This window comes from Antechinus flavipes, chromosome 5 (assembly GCF_016432865.1).
Source record: "Antechinus flavipes isolate AdamAnt ecotype Samford, QLD, Australia chromosome 5, AdamAnt_v2, whole genome shotgun sequence".
NCBI classification, from domain to species: Eukaryota; Metazoa; Chordata; class Mammalia; order Dasyuromorphia; family Dasyuridae; genus Antechinus; species Antechinus flavipes.
The window spans coordinates 81,180,947-81,205,126 of record NC_067402.1 but is presented as its reverse complement, the minus strand read 5'-3'; the positions used below and the strand labels follow the sequence as shown (position 1 = coordinate 81,205,126).

The 24,180-nt window shown below is 36.8% G+C and overlaps 1 protein-coding gene across 1 annotated transcript in view; it reads right to left on the bottom strand.

The window, feature by feature from the left end:
- The window catches only part of PTPRN2 (protein tyrosine phosphatase receptor type N2), a 1,504,085-nt gene extending 1,480,292 nt beyond the window's left edge, over positions 1 to 23,793 (bottom strand). The window contains exon 1 of the mRNA XM_051961686.1: positions 23,252 to 23,793. Within this exon, the coding sequence (XP_051817646.1) occupies positions 23,252 to 23,390 (139 nt within the window). The 5' untranslated portion in view covers positions 23,391 to 23,793. The remainder of the gene's footprint in view (positions 1 to 23,251) is intronic.
- Between the last annotated feature and the right edge of the window lie 387 nt (positions 23,794 to 24,180).

Genomic DNA, 24,180 nt, shown 5'->3' with positions numbered 1-24,180 from the left:
AAAAATAGTTAGAGAATGAAGTGGGTCACCAAGGTAGACTGATGAATTCTCTCTCATAGAGATTTGCCAGACCAATTTACACACTGCTTTTTACTGCTTTCTCTCATTTTTCATTCTTCCCCTTTTGTTCACTGAATCATGAAATATCACATCCAATAGAAACCTCAGTGCTTACTTAATCCAAAAGGTTCTAAAATGAACAAAATGGATTTGAGGACGTAATTCTGAAATTTCGTCAAATTTCACATTATCACTTTCCATAAAAATAAAATTCATGTCACACATGAGATACACACACACACACACACACACACACAGAGGAATACTACTTCTAATAGTCTAAATTGTTTCCCTGGTTGTCTTCCTTTTGATGGAATGCTTTTTTGATCTATTTCTCCTCACAAAAGGAAGAACAAGACTAGATCTCTTCCAGTCTAATTCAGCCTTGGATCAAAGTTTAAGTGAAAGATGATACAAAAATGGAGCTGCTTTCTTTGCTATCCCACCCCCAACTGACTGTGCCTATTAAATGATTATAAAAGTGCATAAGAAATATTGAGGTGGTAGAATTAACAGGACTTAATAAGCAATTGAATGAGTTAAAGGTACAGAAAGAATCAAAGATAGCATCAAAGGTACTAGACAAGGGTTACTGAAAGAAATAGCAAACTAAAAAGAAGAAACAAGTTTAATAGGAAATAAGTTTTGAGATATTTTGAGTCTGAGGTAATCTTCAGATAAAAATTTCCCCTGAGCAATTAGTATTTACTAAGCTACTATCGTGTATCAGGCACAAGTGTTGAGTATGGGGGAAAAATGTAAATTTGCAATTCAGTAAGAGATTAAGTCAACAAGCTTCAAATTCAAGTTACTCACAATAATCCTATATGATAAGTTGCTAGAGATGTTATTTTCCCCATTTCACAGATAATGCTGAAGAACACCTACTTTAAATGAGACAAAAAACAAATAAGGAAGCAGGGAAGGAAAAATGTGAACCAAAAGTATGGTATCTATGGAGTCAAGAGGGAGAAAGGCTTTCTAGATGGAAAAATTAAGTCAAGTCAAGGAGGCAGAGAACAGGATTATAAAAAAATATTGGAGCTGGTAATTAGGAGGTCATTGTTGATCTTGAGGCAAAAGTTTCAAAAGAGTAGAAAGGATGGAAATCAGATAGTATAAATGCTATATATGTGTGTATGTATAATGATGTAGATGATGTAGAAATGGAGATATCAGTATCTTTTAGAAATTTGGCTGTAATGGACTGATAAGAAAGTCAATCCAATCAATACAACCACTAAATCCTACTGTTAGACTGAATAAAAAAAAAAGAAATCTATTTGTCCATTAGCTTTTAACTAAGGCAGAGTGCTATGGTTCAATTTATTTAATATATACATAGCCAGCTCCTTGCCAAAGAAATATACAAAAATAGAAATAAGCATGAGCCCAACCCTCAAGGAGCTTACAATCTAGCAGAGGAGAAAAGAATGAAACATATGAAATAGATGGAAACAGGATCTAAATTCTGGTATTGCATACAATTATAACAATGTGGACTAAAAGGGATGCAGGAAAAAGTTGATGGAGAAAAATAATTGGAGGGTGGGAAGAGGAAAAAGCAGAAAAGATGAGAAATCCTTAAGTAGGTATTGAAGCCAACAGAAATCCCAGGAAGGTCACTCCTATTTTTATTGTTGCCAATAACAGAACTGTATTGTGAGTTCATCAAATTAGGGGAAATATTCAGGTTCTGAAAGTAAATTCAGGAAGGTAGCAGATCTAGACAGAAGAAAGAAATTGCAGTACTTAAAAAAAAATACCCTCATCATTCAGTATTTACTTCCAGGACCACACATGCCCATTCTCTTCATGTTATATAAGTTAATTCTTTGGTATATCATCTTCCCCTTTTGTCTTTCAAAGCTATGATCAGTTTTTCACTTGCATAAAAACTGAAGCATGGTAGGGAAGGGAAAGTGACTTACACACAGGACAATTCAGCTCTCACTGACTAGAGAAGCAAAGATATCTCACATCAAATGGGAAACTTAGTATGTTATCTTTAATTCAATTCTCTCTTTTTTCCACAAACCAAAAGACAAGGTCCTTTTACTGAGACAGATCTATTAACAAGTACAGAAACATTGAACATAATCAAAGATACCAATGGAAGCATGGTGTAGGATCAATGAACCCATTTTGTAACTTAATTCCCTTGATATTTTGATATTTATGGTTTTTGTTCTCTCTTCGGCTCCAATAAAACTTCCGATCACAATGATAAACTATTCAGATTAGGTTGATATGATCCTGGGATTATTTTTCCATCCAAACAAGTAGAGGATAAAAATTTCATCCATGTCGTGGACTTGAATTGTGGAAATTCACTCCACTGGTGCAAATTACCAATCAAATCTCCCACACTTCCAAAACTAACAGCATTTACAACTACTAATCAGCTTCCTAAAGCTTCTCCAAGTAATATCACCGACATAAAGGATCAAGCTATTATTCTATTTCTCCTACATAAATCAATGCATTTCACACCTTGAACAAAGGTGACATCTCATCTGCATCCCAAACATCCCTCCGAAAATATACTGTGTCAGACATTTTATTCAGGAAAAGATTAGTAGAGGAGAACCCTGAGACTTTTTTGCTAGAATAAAATATAAACTCCTCAGTTTAGCATTTAAAGTCCTCCACAACCAACCTCCCACCTCCCACTTACCTCTCTGATATTATTGTATGTTATTCCTCTTCACATACTCTCTATTTCTATCCAACTTAACTACTAGATGTTCCCTAGACCCAGCATTCCACCCACCACCTCTGTCCCTCTGAACAGGTTATCTCCTATGGACAGAAAGGACCTTCTTCACTGCCATGTGAAGACAAGAGAATTCTCATCTTACTTCAAAACACATGAGACCTTTCTTGAACACCCCTCAAATTACTTCATTCCCCCTAAAAATTACCGATTGTTATTTTTATACCTTTTCTATTTATTTATTTATCTATCTGTAATCATGTTGGAAGCCTTCAGTAGAATGTAAGCTCCTTGATGACAATGACATTTTTACCTCTATATTCCCAGCACATAGCACAATGTCTTGCACATACTTGATGTGTCATCTACATCTGCTGAATCGAATTGCTAAATCCATCAATATTTTGTCCAGTCCTTTAGTAATAAGGTGACAGAGGAGATAGAACACTAGGCTTGGAATCAGAAAAACTGATCTTCGTGAATTCGAATCCAGTCTTAGACACTTAGCTGCATAACGCTAGACAATTCAATGAACAACCTTGTCTGCCTCAATTTCTCATACCATATATGTGTGTGTGTGTATATCTATTATGATTTGTAAAATGAGCTGAAGAAGGAAATGACAAACCACTCCAATATCTCTGCCAAGAAAACCCCCCAAATGGAGTCAAACATAATTGAAAAATGACTAAACAACAACAAATTAGCAATTATCAAAGTGTTTTCTCTTTCCTGTGCCTAAGAAAAAAAAAGGATACTTTCCAGATTCAAAAACATAATAAACCATATTCTCCCAGGATTAAATAACTAATGAAAAAAGGCATACACTAATTGGTATATATTTTCTTCCACCTTCAAAATTATAAAGATCCTTGTGTTTAATAGCACTTTAGCCTATAGCAAAATTATAAAGTAAATGAGGTTTCATCTCCACCCTTCCCATTTAAATCCTCGATCTGCTCTTGGGATTTGCCTCCCTTGTCACTTACTCAGTGCCTTCATGCTGCTCTTCAACAGTTCAAATCACTTCAATGTACCAATGTACTCAAATCACCTCTCCCCAGAAGCATGTACACCAGGGAAGTGGGAGTGTTTTGAGTTCTCAATTTAAAGTTATCAATATGAAAGCAACTCATGATTGCTGATTTCAAAGAGGAATCTCTTCTTGAAGTAAAGCTTTTATTTCCTGACAAAATGTGTATATACACACAACACTGATTCCTACTTTGAATCCAAAAAGCAATTTTAGGTAATTTGCTTAGCTTTTCTTTCTTCATATCATATCCTTTTATCTCCCATTTTACCAGGGCATTGATTTGTGAAATAGGCCAGGGAAGAGACTAAAATTTATTCAAAAAACAACAGCCATAGAAAACCAAGAGAAGGAACCCTTATTTACATTTAAAGTCATCATCAATTACAAAGGGCATAAACAAATTGGCATGCATCTCTCCCCCTTGAAGTCATAGGCCAAAAATTAATTCACTGTTGCCATATGTGTAAAATGGCACAACTATTGTGGAAAGCAATTTGAAATTATTTAAGAAAAATCAATCAATTGTTCATAGCCTTTAAACCCACTACTCCACAAGTGAGCACAAACTTCCCAAAATGGGTCAAACACAAAAAAGGTCCAATATATGCCAACACATTAAAAGGGGCATTTTAGTAGTAGCAAAAAAGGTGGAACCCAAAAAAAACTTATAAAGAAAAATAACTTATTGAAAATTAAAATTAGTTTAACATATATTGTATTATTTACCATCTAGGGGAAGGGATAGAGGGAAGAGAGGGAAAAACTTGGAACACAAGGTTTTGCAAGGATCAATGTTGAAAAATTATCCATGCATATGTTTTAATAATAAAAAGTTGTAATAAAAAAGAAAATTAAAATTACCTGTGGAAATATGTTTTAAAAAATTTTAAAGGATACAAATGAGATATGGGTCAACAATAAATCAACAAACAATTGTTAATTTAAAAAAAAACAATTTTTGGAGAATAACTGAACAAACTGGAGGTCTAAGAGAATATTATTGTACAATAAAATGTAACAGATGAGGAATTAAGAGAAGTATAGGAAAATTTATACAAACTGATTTAGAGAGAACTAGTGTGCAGGAATAGGACATTTTATTACTGAAGAAGGTCACTATCTCCCATTTATCATTGTGTTCTGAATACTGTGTTCTTCTTTTAGTGCAACTTAGATGTCTTTGCATGCTTAATGAAAAACATCTATTTCTTAGAAAGCATTAAAAACTAATAACCTCACAGCAGGTGTCTTCATTTCCCTAACAAAGATTTGGAAACATTTGCAAAATGGCTGATTATGTAATAAAATACAGAAGCATTTTCTTTAAATGCTTCAAGAAACAAATGAGAAATCTTCGTTGCTAAAACTAGGATGACATTATGACATTAAATTAAATTAAGAAGCATTTATTAAGTACCTACTATGTGCAAAGTATTTTACAAATTATTGCCTCATTTGAACCTCACAACTAACCATACTTGTAGAAATACCTATGTAAGTACCTGGTGTCTGTCTGTTAGAATCTAAGTTCATTAAAGATAGACTGTTTGGGTCTTCACACTCCCACACAGTGCCTATCACATGAGTGATTTTTTTTTACTAAATTGTTTTTTTGACTATTCGAGGAATACCGGATCAATGAGACAAAACAAGGCGCTTTTTGATGACAAAAATTGCAAGTGAAAAAATAACTAATCATGATCAAGTGAAAATGTTGGAGCCTAAAAAATGTTCTCATACAATAATTTTCCTTTCAAAAGAAGATATTTTGCTTTTTAGTTTGGCCCTTTGAAATAATATGTTTGCCTTTCGATGAGAAATTCACAATTCAATATAAGAAGATGAAGGCCAAGGTACCACTGAAAGTCGGGACCATTTTTGTACTTTGTATTAGACCCATATTAATTTGTTTTGGAATATGAAACTGGAAGCATATATATAAAAGAACAAGTAATATGAAAGATGTAACCCAAATTGCCAGAGGACTGAAAAGCACTGGATGAAAAGCCTAGCAGGTGACACCATTAACTGCTTGTTTTATAAGAGAACATTCAGGAAAATTGAATATGTCAAAAGAAAGCAAGCACTTTGGGGATGACTGTTTGAATTAAAATTACTAGTAAAGAATACAAAGAGTCAGCATGAAGCCTATGCAGTGAAACATACCATTTAATGCTTCTTTTTCTTGACTGAATGGAGAAGCAGAAATGCCCCACTCCAACACAGATTCATTCAATGTTTATTAAATATCTAGTCAAGTCAACAAGTATTTTTTAAGCACCAGCTAAGCACTAGGGATGCAAAGAAAGGTAAAAACAATCTGTTCCTTCAAGGAGCTTACAGTGGAGGCTGGTGAGCAATGTGCAAATAAATGATTAAGGACTAACCAGATGTATACAATATAAAGTAGACACAATCACAGAGGGAAGGCACTCCCATTAAGGAAGAGTGGGAAAGGTTTCTTTACCAAGAATCATGCTAGGTGTTTGTAATAACAATACGAAAATTAAACAGTTTCTGTCCTCAAGGAGGCTTCGCTGGGGGAAAAGGCAATTTGTACACAGCTTAAGTAAATATGAAGTAATTTGTGAGAGAGAGTCACACTAACAACTGAAGGAATCAGAAAAGACTTTATTAGGAGATGAACGTGAGGGGTGCCTTGAGAGAAGCTAGAGATTCTTGGAGGCAGAAGTGGCAAGGAAATATGTTTAAGGAAGGAGAATGAGCCTGTGGCAAATGCATGTTGATGGGAAATAGAATGGTATGAACAGAGAACAAATAGATCAATAACACAGGAATGGAGAGTTAGTGAACAGGAATAATATAGAAGCAAGCAGCCCTGAAAGTTAAGATGGAACCCGAATTAAGAGGCTCTTAAATGTGCAGCTAGAAGGCACAGTACATAAAGTACCAGTCCTGGAATCAGGAAGACCCATCTTCCTCAGTCCAAATGAGACCTCAGACACTTACTAGCTGTGTAGCCCTGGAAAAGCCACTTACATCTATTTGCCCAAGTTTCCTCATCTATAAAATGAGCTAGAGAAGGAAATGGCAAAGCCCTCCAGTATCCTTGCCAAGGAAACCCCAGATGGAGTTATAAGGAATAGTTCATGACAAACTACTCAACAACAACAAAGACCAGGAGAGTTTATATTTTTATTCTAAGGAAGCTATTAGGGATTCAACATTGTTAGAAACATGATTTCGGAATATCATTTTGGCAGCTAGAAGGAAAATGAATTTGAAAGGAGGAAGATGAGGCAAAAAGAAATGACTCCAGTCTTACTCCTTCCTTTCCAAATATTTCAAATTGCCATCCTGCCCATACATATTCTAGTAACACTGCCCTAATTTGCGATTGAAGCACCCCTCTCCTATCTGCAAGACTTGGCAGAGACTCTTGCATAGGCCTGGAGGGCATTCCCTTCTCCCCTTTTCCTCTACAATCCTTTGCTTCTTGCAAGGCTCATCTCAGAAAACGTAGCCTTTCCTGATCACCTTAGTTTTCTATTGCTCCTCACACTATTAAAAACCTGAGATTAAAAACAAAACAACAGGCTCATCAGCATAGAGTAGTACATCCAGTCCCCAAAATGAAAAGTTCAAATGGCATTTGTAATACCCTGATTTTTTAAATATAGTCAAATGTATAGTCTGATAGTAGTGATAACATTTTAAATAGTCATAAGAATAATTTCAATATTAAAAAACAATAATTCAGTGGAAGAAAGAAAAATTTAAGCATTTAACTGGGATTGTTCAGCTTAGAAAAGAAGAGGCTAAGCATTGTAATGGTATTTAAGAAAATCTTGTTCTTCACAAAGAACTAAATGAAAATTGCTATCCTTAAATTGGAAATGCTAGTAAAGTTTTGCTATCATTAATGTGAGTATGCTAACGGATGCAATTTGCAGTTCATTCATATCTGCCTAATCTCTTTGACTCTTGTCCATGGTTCCCTTTGATTTTCCAAGAGACCTGCCCAACCTGCCCATGGTCCTTCCTATTTCTCTCTTGATCATGGGTACCATAAATAGAATAAATTATCACTGTTCCATAAGAAAATGTAGACAAAGAATTCAGAGAAGCATAAGAAGAGTTATAAATTGATGCAGAGTAAAGTAAGCAGAATTAGGAAATGAATATATGTCTGTCATTATTATGATATAAATGAAAAGATCCACTACCAAACAAAAAACCTATCCTGAAATTCAAAGATATATATAAAGACGGAGCTTTTCTCTGAAGAGTTGAGAAAACATCTTTTCCTCTTCTTCAGTTTCAAAGGACAATGAGTATCAGATATTGAATTTATTGTCAGAACCCTTTGATATACTCATTGATTTTGATAAACTGCTTGTTTCCTCCCTTTCTTTTTGAATTCTTTATTTTTAAAGGGTTAGATATATTGGATTACTTGCTATTTAGGGGAGAGTATGGGGGAAGGGAGGGAAAATTGGAACACAGGTTTTGCAAAGGCTAATGTTGAAGAATTGTCCACTGCTTTGAAAAATAAAAAGCTTTTTAAAAAAGAGAAGAAAATGGAAATAAATAAATAAACAAGGGTTAGTTCACTGTTGAAGGCTGGAAAATGATAATGTCAAGAAACTAAGGTGACATGAACAAAAGATAATAAAAATTTGAACTGATTATCAATTAAATACACAGTCATCTGTGAGTCAACTTTCATCTAGAGTGTCTTTATTACATCAGGACATAAGCAAGGACTCTGCAGAATTATAGCATTTTTAGGATGAAAGAAATTCCATAGGTGATATAGAAAACCATTGAGTTAATTGAACTAAATTTTGGACCAAAAGACCTGGGTTTGAACCTAAATATCTATGAGCCTCTGTTTCCTTATCTATCTGAGGAATGAGAAAAAAATTATCCATAGCCTTTCATTTCTAGAGTTTCAATGAGATCAAAAGTGCAAAACTGCAATATGAACAGATACTCCAGTCCCCTCATTTTATAGATGAGGAAATTGAGACCCAGAGAAATTAAATGAATTGCATGAAGATCAAATAATTAATCAATAGTAAAGGAGATCCAAATCCAACTGTCAGCAAACAAAAACAGGATAGAGTTTTAAAGAATATATTCTCATACATCTTTTTTAAAATAAATATTTGAAAATTAAGTAAAAATTGTGTTCTTTTTAGCTCTACTATTCCAAGATGATTTTTAATGTAGCACAAAAATCCAAAGTAGAAATCATAAAAAATTGGATACTTGACACAAACAACCCAGAGGACTATTTGCCTAGTGGTCTTGACATCATGAAAATTGCCTGACCGCCTCTGAAAAGCTAGTCTGACCTTTAAAAGTTCCCAGTAAATGATTTTTTTCTTCCTCTTTGAAACTTGTCCAAGTACCTCATTTACAAGTTCTTGATTTGGGAGTCAAGTGTTAATGAAATATGAAAGAATAATTATCAGTCAAAAAGTAAACTACATCAGTGAACTGTCATTCATTTCAGTCAAGCTATTCCCCCCAAAAAAAAGTTGGAAAAGAAATACATTTTTAAAATACAAGCATCAGAAGGCTCCTTGCCATCTCTTCAAACTGTTAACTATGCACCATTTTCACTTCCAGAGCCACCCTGATCAATTAAGATTCTCATGCTAAGAACATTTCAAGAGGAATTAAATGTTATCAACTATAGAGAAGGTTAATGAACAAAAAATATATGTATATGGGAGGAATAAAGTGGAACTCACCCAGGAAAATATATACTAATTCCTTTCTGGTTTATATGTTGGCAATTTCAGTGGCAAGATATACATAGTACTCTACTCTTTGGAAACTGCCCCTTCCTACTTCAGGTTAATTACATCCTCTAGAAGGGTCAAACCAAGGCGGACAAGGGAAAAGGAAGGCAAAAAAAATTTAAATAGGGACACCCATTTATAGTGCTTTCATCCCAACAGCCCTAAAACGTTAGGAGTATATGCAGTATCATTTAGCATTACTGCTAATTAATTGCATTTGTTTTATATCTATATATATTTGTGTTATTTTCCCTAATCCCCCCAAATTATAAAATACATGAGTATTTAAGTATTTATTTATAATAAAACATATATATATGCATATATGTATATATATATATATATATATATATATATATACACACACACAGAGAGAGAGAGAGAAGATTGACAAACATTTGTCACATTTAGAATGGTCAAAATTAGTTCCTTGTTTTTGCAGGCTTACGTCATAAAGCCTATTGAATTATAGAACTTTGAGTTCTCTGTCTTGGAGTATTAAGGATATCCCTTCACAAAAAGAAGATATCTTACTTCCTCTTACCCTTCAAGAACTAAATTAATTACCATAAAGCCCCTCCTGGACTATCTTAACCCATGTTCATTTTATTCTTCTAAATTTCTATCATACTTGAAATTGCTATCATATAGTTTAGAACTTAATTGTTCTGTCACTGTTTAATATGCATAGGTCTAATCTCTCCAATTATCTTATAAGCTCTTCGAAATCTGGGTACCCAGCACAGGTTAGTATTACTATCAGAATCCATCATTCTTATTACTCAAGCTTAAAAACTTGGTATCACCCTTCATCTCTTCTCACTCCTTTTCTCCACATCATCACTTACTAGGTCTAATTAATATTTCCTCTATGTTTTTTTCCAACTTATTTTTTTCTTTTTCAGTCCCACTGCAATCAATCTTGTTCAGAATTTGATTCCTTCTCTCAGACTATAGGTTCTCTTACTGTCAATATCTTTAATGCCATTTTAGTCTTACTAAAAATATCACTTTTTTATATATCATTCCTTACTCTTAAAAACCTTCAATGCCTCCCCAGTGCTTGCAGATAAAATTAAACTCATTAACCTGACATTCAAGAACATAGTTTCTATGTGCCCTATAGAACCAGACCTCCCCACTTCCACCTGTATTATTGGGTGATATATGATAATTTCTGGAATGTCATTTCAGCTTCCAAAAGATCATATACATTTTGATTTTCCATAGTGATTACTCATTAAATACTGATCGATTCATATAGTAGCAGACCTCATTTCCAAAAGGTGTTCAATAAATATCTCACTGATGGACAGCATTTTGAATAATACCTGTCTAATCAAGCAACTGTGAACCAAGATGATGTTTTTATAGACCAACAAAATGGTTCTGGAATCTTCCACAATTCACTTGTTATTGCAATAGAAAAAGCAATAGGGAAAAAAGATTTTTCCAAGGGACTTTGGGAAGGGTAAAGATCTGTTTCCTCTTCATCACAGAAAGATGAAGGAAATATAATGGTGCATTTTTGTGGCACATATAAACCTCCTTCCACATCCCTCAGAACTTAACAGACATTGGAGGGGGAAAAATTAAGTTTTAGGAAATAGCAAATTTAGCATTATAAGTTAGCAAATCAGGATAAGGAAATTGGAATTCCAGGATGAAAAAAAAATCACTCTGCCAATACAGACTGGCATTTCCTCTGCACACTCTAGTGTTGAAGAGTTGTCTATGCCTAAAGCATTGAGAGGCTAAGAGATTTGTCCTGGATGATCCAGATTATATATGTCAGAATCAGGCCTCCAACCTAGGTTTTCCTGGCTCCGAGTTGGGCTCCCTAGTCAAAGAAAAAAAGTGCTTAACAGTTTACTCAAGGGGATCTATGATCTTGTTTCTCTGAATATTCTCTCCAATAACATAGATAGATAGCAACTCAACCATTCCTGTGATTCAGTCACAATGCTTATTTATGTTCCCCCTTCAAGTTAACAAGGGATTCACTCCGTGAAGCATAAGCTTTCCTTGCTTTCTCTACACACTGCAAAAATTACATGGGCTACTCATCAGTTTTAATTTCTTACCACCTATTTCCATTTTTCCTCATATCTTCCTTTGATAATATCCTTATCAAAATTCTTTCTTTATAGTGTCTTGCAGGCTGCTCAGACCTACCGGGAACTTTTCCATTGCTCAACAGTACAGGAGATGAAGAAGCCTTCGCAAACATATCTGCCTTGGGAAACCTCTAGCCACTAAGTTGGATACTAGACTGTGGGAATAGGGTTTTTCTTCCATTCTTTTTAGTTTCTTCACTTAAATTTATAAGAAATTAGTTTATGTATAATTTAGCTTTTAAAAATGGATTATGGTGCTTCAAGCACCCTAAAGATGTTAAGTAAATTCTAGACATGACTATCATTTATTATCACCATTATTACTATATTATCATTAATGTTCCCTGCTTAGATGTGCTTGTTTTTTTAATGTCCTTATTAAGAAATATAGATGATTAACAATTTAAAAACTAATTTTAATGCTTCCCAAAGGTCTTAGGTCATCAATTCAGCTGAGACTTGGAAAATTCAGAATAATTTTTCTTGCAGTAACAATAGGTTTTTTTTCCTCTGTTCCTCCAAAAGCTCTCAACTTTGATCAAGGATAAAATAATTAATAATAATAACATTAAACTAGTTCTAATATAATGTATAATATGTGCCAGGCACTGTGCCATGCCCTTCACAAATATTATATCATTTGATTCTCAAAACAAACTCAGAAGGTAAATACTGTTATCATCCCCATTTTATAGTTGAAGAAACTAAGACCTACAGAAGTTACATAACTTGTCCAGATTCACAGCTAAAAGACATTTGAGGCTATATTTATATCATATATATATATATATATATCAGAATCCACTCCAGCACTTAACTATCTAAGAGAAATGTACCTTCAGCTGGGACATGGTACCATTACAGTTGTAATGATTTCACTGTGTACCCAGTATTAAGCTGCCTTCAAGTTCCACCATTAGAAGATAATTGCTTTAGATTGAATTTAAAACACTGTCCTCTAAGAGGAAAAACTTTAGGATCCTAGTTACCTGTTATTTCTGGGTTAGTGGTGCTGGTTTTTACCTGCCCCATTCTTTTACAAGCTGAGCATATTTCAGCTCTAGAATCAAAATTTTCCCCTTAAGAGCAATTACTTTTCCCCTTTAGAAAACAGGCCAGCCTTTCTTTCAAAGACTTAATTCACAAAACAAGCTATTGGCAATGTCATCTTTTGTATCGTATATAGGACATTGCATTTGGGGACATAAATGGACTTGGAGAAACACACACACACACACACACACACACACACACACACACCCCTAGTGACTCCAACACCCCATAATTGAAAACCTAATTTCTTCCTCCCCATTATTTCCTGTCTCACCTCTTGGCTATAATCTTCCACTGGCAAATTCCAGAAAAGCATAACCTAAATCTGAAATGAACCATTCTTCTCCCTGTTTGTCACTGTGACAAGCCAAAACCAAACCTCTACTTAAACCTCTCTTATCAAAATGATCCATCCCTCCCTGCTTAGACTGAATTGGACTTTTTGTTAGGGCAAACCTCAAATTATGATTTGGTTTGGTCTCTCTGGTGTTTGCATTACCTCACTAAAAGCTGACAGAAACCTTTGGATCATTCTGAATGGTGAGTGCTTTTACAAGCCATATCAAATATTAAGTTCCCCTGATGGCATTTTTATTCTTGGCCAGTCAAGGAAGACTTGAGGTGCCATGCCAAGGCATGATACCAATCCATCAGTTTCCAAATATCAAAATTGTTTCATAGAAAGAAACAAATAATTCAAAGGAATACCAGGAATTGAGTTGAAAGGAAAATCAAGCAAGAACTGACGTAGGTGCCAAAGGGCATGTTTAACTCTTCCTAGGGATGCTCCCATCAAACAAGGAGTTCTCTGCTAGTCTTGTGATGTTCCCAGAAGAAAAATCAACCTTGTACTGACTGAAGTACTACTTTTAAGACTAGAGGGAGAGTACTTGATGCTTCTAAGGAGGAGATTCTAATGGAACATACAATCCATCCACTTTAACCCAAAGAAAAGGGGAATGATAATACTGAACATAGAATTAAGAGAGATAGTGGCATTTATTATAAACTATTCCTACCCTAAAGAAGGCATTTTCCATACCACCAAATCAGAACCATAAGTCCCAAATACTGGATTTTCATCTAGCATGCTTTATAAACAGGAATGGAGGCAAAAGTGGGAATGGGGAAGATGGAAGCAGGAGGGAAAGCATTTTATTTACAGCCTCAAAAGAAAGTTACTTCAAAATAAAGTTAGACCAAGGAGAAAAAAGAGGAACTGTTTTTTTTAATGACTCAAAGGCCATTAATTATAAATGCAACAGTAAGACTCCATAGTTTAATACCTAAAGTATTACATCCTCTGCATTCCCTCCAAAAGATTAACAACAGAACTAGTGAACAAAAAGGTTATTTAATATATGAGAAAGGAAGGGTTGCTGAGGAACCTCACCTGTTTTGATTCCTGTCTTTGATATTTAAATAAACAGCTTGGCCAAAGACCTGACATACATCCTTCAACAAACTGTTTCCATAGAGTTTCCAAGTAACACTGAAAAGGGCTGTTTTCTGAAGTTTCCTAGCCCTCTTATCAGCTAGGATGAAAAAACAAATCCAGCTGGACCTACGTTTCTGAAGGTCATTTAGACTAATGTGAAAACAACTGCCAGGTGTTTTTTATGAAGTGTGGAAGGCTATCTGCCATGAATTCAGCTGCTTGCTTTCTCTGGGAAATGGAACATCTTGTCAGAAAAGATAAGACAGGTGTTTATTTAACTGAAATTTATGTTGCCTTCATCTACTCTTGCATCTGAATGAAAACCTCAGTGTTCAATTCCCAAACTCTTTCTCATCTCTCCATATGCTGAAACTTCTATCTTTAAGTCCAGTGACAGACTCCAAAGTACTGGAGATATGCTCCTGCCTTGAGCAAAGAACTACTTTAAATGTTTGTTTACAATCCAAAACAAGAAGGTGTTTTGGTTTTTTTTGTTGTTGTTTTCATTCTAACACAATCTTTATCAAAACAACTGTTTGACAAAAACTGAGAAGAAAACTTTATTCTCCCTTTTCTAGGTCCCCATCTCCTTGATAAATCCCAAATAAAACACCTGCAGTCACCAATAAAACAGGTTTCTGACAAAAATCAACTCATGCACTAGAAAAATTATGTTCCTGTGAAGTGGTTGCCAAAATAAGCATCTATTACTTCACGTCTTTTTTTTAAGAGTCAATGAGAATAGACAAATTTAATTATGTAAAATCAAAAAAACTTTGCTGGGACAAAATCAATGCAGGAATAAAACATAAAAAGAAAAATTGTTGGGGGGTGAGGAACAAGTATTTCTGATAAAAGTTTGATATCTAAGATTTTTTTAAAAAGGGAATTTACATAAATTGACATAAATATTAGTTGAGTCATTTATCCAAGAGATAAGGCAATCAATGACAATGATAATTGTGATAATGATAAACTGTCAGTACATATGAACAGTTTCCTAAGGAGAATCAATCACACACTTAAACTATATGAGAAAATGTTCCAACACTACAAAAACAAAAACAAAAAAATGAAACAACCCTGAAGTACAACCTCCCACCCAAGATGGCAAAAACACTAAAAGACAGAAGTAGGGCAAGATGGACTTCAAGAGAGATATATTAGTTCAATGTTGGTGAAGTTGTGGATTAGTCCAACCATTCTAGAAACTAGAAGAATAATTGGGAAAATTTTCAAACTGGTTTCCTGAAATCCCATTACTAAACAACATACTTCCACAGAGGTCAAAAACAGACACTAAAGCCAAAACAATTATGAAAGCATTTTATATGGTAGCCAAAAAAAAAAAATCTGGAAATGATGTGGATATGCACTAACTGGGGACTGAATGAACTAATTGTTATATATGTGTATAATGAAGCTATTATGCAGTAAAAATTTACAAATATGCCAAATTCAGAAAAACATGAGATTTGGATAAACCAATCTATAGTGAAATAAACAGAATCAGAATATTACATCCATAACAATGATAATAATATAAACTAAAAATCCCCTAAAAGGCCCCCAATTTAATCATCATACAATTTCAATCCCAGAAAATAAATATTGAATCATATATCTCTGCTCCCAGTAGAATGGAGGGAAACTATAGGAATGACTGAATAAATCAAGAGATGCAGTCAATGTTTAGATTGGTTTTATTTAACTGTTTCTTTGTTATAAGGGAGAGTTCAGTAACTTAGGAATATATAGTCTTATACATTCTTATAGTCTAAAAACAAAATACATAAATGAAAAAAATTTTAAAACCCTTTGTTCATTTCACCTGAAGTGTTCTTTTTCTTTTCTGTCTATTCTTTTCTTTGTTTTCTTTTGCTATGTCAATTCAATCATAGCTTTGTCATTCATTTCTTCATACTCCACTGAGATTCTCCCAGAGAGATTAGTACATAGGCATTGAATATATCACTGGAGGAGCCATCTTAATTTGGCAAAGGGGGTGAGAGAGGGAGAGATAGACAGACAAAGACATAGAGACAGAGACAGACAGACAAACAGACACAGAGACAGAGACAAACAGAGAGACACAGACAGGCAGAGACAGAAAGATACAGACACAGATAGAGGGAAAGAGGAAGGGAGAGAAAGAGGAAAAATAAGGAAAGAAAGAAGGGAGAAAGAGAGGGAGATAGGGAGGAAAAGAAGGAGAGAAGAAAAAGGAAGGAAGGAAGGAAGGAGGGAGGAAGGAAGGAAGGGAAGAACAGAAGAGAGAGAGAGGAAGGAAGGAAGAAAGGAAAGGAGGAAAGAAGAAAGAAAGAAAGAAAGAAAGAAAGAAAGAAAGAAAGAAAGAAAGAAAGAAAGAAAGAAAGAAAGAAAGAAAGAAAGAAAGAAAGAAAGAAAGGAAAGGAGGAAAGAAGAAAGAAAGAAAGAAAAAAAGAAAGAAAGAAAGAAAGAAAGAAAGAAAGAAAGAAAAGAAAAAAAGAAAGAAAGAAAGAAAGAAAGAAAGAAAGAAAGAAAGAAAGAAAGAAGAAAGAAAGAAAGAAAAGAAAAAAAGAAGGAAGGAAGGAAGGAGAAAAGGAATAATGAAAGGAGGAAAGAAGAAAGAAAGAAAGGAGGGAGAAAGGAAGAATTATTAGATTAGCCTTGCCCCTCAGAATGGGAACATCCACCACATGAGAAGGATGGTTCCTGTGGAGTAAAAGAGAAAAAAGAGAAATACATCCAGCATAGAATCATTCAACTATACCAAAAGACATATGAATGAGGCATTTGGTTGCTTGTTGTTTTCCTTCTTTCAGCATGACCAAAAGCAAAGATTATAAAAACTAGTTCAGGGTCAGAACTGCAAGAAGCAAAGATGGGTTTCTTCTACCTTGATATCAGAAAGTATTTCTATAAATGTGAGTTCAAAATAATCAATCATGCTATTCAGTCCAAAAAACAAAATCAACTCACTTCTTCTGACTGAATCACACTCTGCCTCTAAGCTCAATATGAGTTCATTATTGGAGAGAAAATATGTATAAAGAAATTAGAAAGAAAAGAAAAAAAAATAATCCACAGTTCCCAGATGCACTAGCTAATTTTGGATAGAGGGGAGATGTGAAAAAGGTAAGAAAAGAACAAAGAAAAAACAAAAGATAAATTGATTGTTGTTATTCAGTAATGTTCCACTCTTTGTGACCCCAGTTGGGGTAGTTTGCCATTTCTTTTTTCAGTTCATTTTACAGATGAGGAAAATTGGAGCAAATAAGATTAAGTGACTTGCCCAGGGCCATACATCTAATGAGTATGTAAGGCCAGATTTTTACTCAGAAAGAGTCTGCCTGATTCCAGGCCTGGCACTCTATATACTGTCACCTAACTGCCCCTAAAGGATAAATAGAATGAAAGTAAATGCAAATAGTGCAGCCTAGCACACTGGTTTTTGGAGTATAAGCAAAACAACAATATGTTACTGAAAAGAAAAGTATGCATTCCCTCTATCCTACTGTGATAAGAAGGCTGATGAGAGTAGGCTACTATTTTCCTTAAAGGAAACTTAGATATTAGAAAGATGCAGACAAATTAAATGGTATTCTTAGAGAAGAGTTTCAAATGACTAGAGGAGAAGGAAAAAAGAACTAACAAAAATTAAAAGAATAAAAGTAGGACATATGGTTGCACAACAGCCATCCAAAGCAAATATGACATTGCAAACAGACTACAAAATACCTGCTCAGGAGAAATGATTCATTCCATTCTAAGGAACAACTCAAAAATGAAATCTGCATAACAAAGTTTTATTGACTCAAGATACATTTACTTTCTCCCTGTCTAAAATGTGAGCCTGCACTTAAATATGGACTGTGACAAATCAGGGTATGCTACAAAGAATAAAATGTTAGGTTTTATATCCAGTTGTCATTTCCAAGGACCCTTGATGTAAAAGAACAGAAAACAAGGATTCCAGTTATATGTGTTTCATATCCCCTATCCTGAAGGTAGGTGCTCTTAAAAATAAAAAACAGAGCTGGGATAGAAAAGAGAGTTAAAACCTTCATGTTCATTACTGTTTCTCTTAATCAAAAACATTGTAAATAGTTTGGTGATTGTCAAACAAGGCACAGATTGTGTGCATGTTATAATTATAGATGAGTACTTGTAGGGAAAATCAATATATTTGTTTTAAAGAAAAAAGAATGAGGTATATTCATGTCTTAGTGTTGAGGTTGGGAAGAATACCCCAAAAGTTTGGGGTCACAGACTGGTGGTGTGAGGTGACTAAAAAGAATTTGCAGGCTTGAACCCATTTCCTAGTCAAGGGGCAAAGTTTTATTGTAATTATAATGGCATTAAAATTGGGCTAAGTTCCAAGCAAATTAGCAAAGAAACAGGAGCAGGGAGACACATTTATCCAGCTTTCTATCATTAACATGCTAATTCTATGGCCCATAGGAAGGGGCAAGGAGTAGCCTCCAGAATATTTTTTTACTGACCATATTATCATTGATCAGATTATCAGTCAGCACTGAATTAAGGAGTAGTCCATTCAGAATCAGACAGATCGTTGTTCTTAGAGTAGGAGTGTGGGAAGTCCCTGAAGTAGATTCCGAAGCCAGAAGATTTATGATTACTGATTTATTGTTAGAACAATAGTCCCCTTAAAATCAGGGGACCACAAAATCATTGTTGTCTCCCCTAGAAGCTATATTACGTCATTAGGACATCGCTGTGCAGACCTGTATGTGACTATGTATGCTTAATGAATGAGGAGAAACAACAGTGGGCCACAGGTGCAATGTGAAGGGGTACATACTATCCTCTTAGCTCAAAAATATGATACACAGTAGACTTGATGCATCTCGAACTTGAACACCTTGAAAAGGAGATTGGATTCACTTTTTGTAGATATATCTAAGTCTTATGTCAGAAATGCAAGAAACCTGGCAGTTCTCTAGCCTCAGAACAACCAAGTTAAAATATTATAGACAGTATCCAAAGTCAACTGAAAAAGAAAACCATGTCTGAGTACCCTGTACCCACACAAAAAGAAATGCATGAAAAATGATGGCCTTCTCTGGAATCCACCAAACCTCATGGATAAGAAATCCAACTAGAAAGGAGGAATCTCCACCAGGGATAGCTGATCCTCATCAAAAGATCATCAGTCATGAAGTCAGGAGGACCTGAGTTCAAATGTGGCCTCAGATACTTAACACTTCCTAGCTATATGATCCTGGGCAAGTCACTTAACCCCAATTGCTTCAGAAAAAAAAAATCATCATCCAAACTAAAGGACTGAGAGCTCTCACTGATATCTTCTACTTTACAGGAACTCTTATAAATCAAATACTGATGGGCAAAAGGGAAAAGTACTTCCTGAAATACTAGTCTTTTTGAAATAGAGGTATGAGTTATCATTTGGGCAAGAAGTTAAATTAGAGAATTTTGAAATTTCCTTCCAACTCAAGGATTCTAGGATTTTATGATCAGCACTTTGCTCCAGAATAGTATAAAGGTCCTATCCAACATTTCTTATTTCTGGAAGACCTGGACCTGTCAAAAAATGACATCCAACTACTCATGGAATGTTACCATGTTTCATGAAAAATGGTATGTCTCACAGAATTCTATGATTTAAAACTGTAAAAAATCTTAAGAGAACAATTCATTATTCCAATCTCAAGAATATTACCCCAAAATAGTCCCCACATCTCTGGCCATTAAAAGCTTCCTCCATAATGGGTAAATATTTCAAGCACAATTTGCCCTGCAGTGTTTTATGTTTATTGAACCTCCCATAATCAGTCAGTCTGGCTCTTTTTATAAATGAAGAAATTAAGGCATGCAGAGGTGGTAATTTGCTCCAGTTCACAAGTCAAGGTCACAGGTATTAAAAAGCATAGCTAAAATTCTCATTCCAAGTCCTCTGATTCCAAAGCCAGTGTCCCTTTCACTACACCATACTGCTTCTCTCCACTTCAACCCAGGACACAGGTTAGTCGTCAACATCATAGTTGTCCTTTTCATCTGATGAGTTACGTTCATGGATGAGAGGTATGGGAGAAGAGAAATGATAAGTCCAACAAAGATGAAGAAAGTTAGCTGTGAATAAGAGAAGAAACTACTGAGCTAGAGAGCTAACACAAGGACTGTTTAATGACCCAACAAGCAAACATGCTTTCTTCTAAATGCTACTAAACAAAGCTTCATAATGCCAGAAGGCAGAGAAATAGATCTGAAAAAAGATGACTTTGAGATGGGAGACCTCATAAAGAAGAAACACCCTGAGAGCAGATTGTCCATGAAATGTATATCCAGTAAGAAAGAGGCTTTTAGAAGCCACAGACCTGGCAGGTATTTGGGGCAATAAAAGCATTAAGGTGTTCTAGACTCCACTGATTTTTTTCATTCCCTTCTTCCTCATTTTACTGCTGCTAACTAATTTTGTAATCTTAAATCAATATGAATGACTCAGTTTCTTCATCTGTAAAACAGAACCAATATATATATATATAAGCACACTAAGAAAAAAAGGCTCAAGAGCTGAAGTTACAACATATATATTCCATTATTCAGATTACATGTGCACAGAAAGGCTATATGGTTCAATATTTGCTTCTAATACATAATAATCATGAGACCCTAAGCATGTCATTTAAGCTTTCAGTATCTCAGGCAACTCCCTCAGACTCTAGAGTTTTAAGGGACAAGTTCCCACTCTGACTCAATGAAAGGCATTTCCCCATGAGAGTGTTCCACAACTGATGAAATTACAATTCCAGGCATTAAAAAAGTTTTTAACATATACTCATTCATTTATGTATTCAAAGTATACTTATAAATCTACAATATTAACAACCTATATCCATATTTCTGCTAATATTAATTCAGTCTTACTCTACACAAGTCCAAATCATGTAATCACTTTGGAGGTCTTGGAGAGAACACCAAGGAAAACAGCTGCCCGAATACTGAGGGGTATGGGAGTGGGGAGAAGAAGGAGATGACCCTAAGCAAAAGGAAAGGATATTTAGGATACTGGGTTCTGGCTCTGGTTCTGGCTCTGATGAACTGAATGATGGGAGCTGGCATCAATCCAGGCCTTAGTTTACTCATCTTAAAAATCAGAGCTAAACTAATATGATTTCTGAAATGCTCTAAAACTCTGAATCTATGATATTGTTATCAGCATCTTTGAACATGAAGAGTAATAAGATACAACTCAAGAAGACTGATCTAGATGGGAATGAAGCAAAGGGATCTCCTTCATGATTTTCAAATCTTGCCTTGACTGGGTGCCACTGTAGCCAGGCTTGATATGTGTAAGGAAAGGAGGGAAGACAGTGGAGACATTCAGCAGGAACCTGGTTCAGTGTTGGTTGGCCCCCATTTAGGGGAGAATATAGGAAATTACTTCCTGTTTTTTAGTTATCATTTCTTTGGGTCTTGGAAGTTTGTGATGCAATTGGAAAGACTGAGACTGTTTTACAACTATCTCTGCAAAGGGAATTTATTAGCAATATAGGAGAGAATATTTTGAGTTCCTAGATTTTAGGTTAAAATATTCTTCTTAATCTTTTTGCTTTTTGCAAAACTCATTTCAATATTGAAGTCTTTCCAAATACAGAAAGTGGTGCTCACATTCATTTAAGATGTCAGCATTTAAATTTTAATATTTCTCACCAGGGAACCACTTATGAAAATATTGGGTTTATGCTAAATGTCTAACATCTTTTAAACAAATAAGATAGGGGATTAATATCAGAAGGCAGATTGTGTTGGCTTAAAATTTTTTTTAAAAAGGTCACCACAAAACCAAAAGGATTTCAAGAAGAAGAAGACTAATTTTTCTGTAAGGTTTTATTATTTGATTATTCCCTCCTCTTTCAAAGCCCCTCATCATTTCTTCCCCCCCCCCTTTTTTTTTTCTTTCTTGGGAACATATCAGCAGTTATCTGAGTGAGAATCCTCGAAGAGGTGTGGTTTTATTTTAACAAAGTGCCCTTTCAGCATCATTTTTGTAGTAGTGCATGTTTAGGGGTACGATTTTGAGGCCAAGATGTGGAAAAGGAGGGAAGAAATGTCAAGCTCCACTGCTCTCCACTCCACCGTTAACTGAAAATATCCTTCAGGCACTTTCTCCCCAAAAGGCATACATTCCTCAATACACACTCAGGAATGAGTGAGGGAGAGAGAGAGAGAGAGAGAGAGAGAGAGAGAGAGAGAGAGAGAGAGAGAGAGAGAATATATAGATAGAATAGAACAATATAGAAATACTTTAGAAAGAGAAAACACAACATATACATAGGAAAGGGAAAGGGGATGCAAACATTCACCTTCCCACAAATAAGGGACTTTGGTGTTTGTGGTGGAACTGGGGTAGGAGGAAGAGTTATTTCAGTGGATTTCTGAACTAAGAGTAAGAGAAAATGTTTTATTTTGCAGTCTGCTATGAGAGAGAAGGGTGGGATCAACAGGAAGAGAGCTGAGCTTTGAAAGGTGGGGCTCAGAGGAAGAGACCTATACAGAAGAAGTGCAGGTAATTTGAAGAGCTGACTCGGAGATACACAGTAGAGCTTTTTGAAGGGTCGGGAGGGGGAGAAGGAGCTGCAGAGATTGCCGAGTATCTGGTGCTACCACTGAGAGAGAGGACAGGTGACCGTAGAAGGAAACTGAGTCAATAGAGGAGACGATGCTTTGGGAAGGAGTCTCTAGGAAGAAGAATCTTGGAGGGGTTTGAGAGGTAGGAGCAGGACAATCTTCTCGGCCCTTGGCCCTTGCCCTTTGCTCCGCTCCCACGGCACCTGTAACTACCTCTTTCCTTCCGCCGGGTACAACCCGGTCGGCTCCATGCTGCTACCACGGCTGCCACCGCCTTAATCTCCTCCTCCTCTTCCTTCTCCTCCTCCTCCAGCAGCTCCTCCTCTAGAAGCTGCCAGTCTCCAGTCCCGCACCTCCCCATCCCTTGCAGCCCAGGTCTCCCACCTCGAGCTCACCTCGCCCCGCACCCGTCCCCCCTACCCCCACCCGCGTATCCCCTCAGCTGGCCGGCCCGCGCGCACTCACCGAACCTCCCCGGGAGCGGGCGGCCGCGGGTGGTGGAGGCGGCGGCGGCGGCGGCGGGGAAGGCTGACAGGAGCAGCAGCAGTAGCGGCAGCGGCGGCGGCCGCGGCGCCGGGGCCACGGAGCGCGGCGGGGACCCCATCACGCCCGGCCCATCGCAGACTGCCCGCTGCGCCCGGCTCTTCGCTGCGCCTCGCTCGCTCTCTCGCTCCGTCGCTCCGGCCCGGGGAGCTCACTCCATGGCTGCTGCTGGCACCGAAGGAGGCTGAAGGGAATGGTGAGGGCTGGGTGACCCGCCGACGGACTGAGGGAAGAAGGGAGGGAAGGACCGACGCGTGGAGGGGGAGGAGGAACGCTGCAGGAGCGGGTGCAGGAGGGAGGGGAGCGGGAGGGCTGGGCCGGGGCGGAAAGGGGCGCAGAGGCAGAGGCGGCAGCAGCGGCCGCTCCACGGGCCGGCCTCCCTCCCTCTCGCTCAGCGCTCCTGCAGCACCGCCAAAGACCTCGCAGGCTTCAACACCCAGGACAGCGCCTAGCGCCGCCTGCCCGCCCCCTTGGCCACGCCTCCCTCCCGGCCCCCTCCCACCCCAATCTCCCCGCCTCCTGCCCCTCCAATAGATCACACACACACACACACACACACACACACACACACACACACACACACACACACACACACACACCACCGCCTTCTCACGAGGGCCAGGTCTGAGCTCCTGACATTCGCGACCATAGGCCTCCTCCTTCCCTGGCTCGAACCCGTGCCTTCCTGCACCCACCTGGTCCCACCGATTGGTTTCTTTTTCTGTACGTTCCTCTTTTCCTGACCAGGGATGCTGGGTGGTTGCTGTTTCCCAGGCTATATCCCAATCTGTTCTTTCTGCTGGGGGCGAGAGGGAAGTAGAAAAGGGGAAATCTGAGCCCGAGGCCCTTCG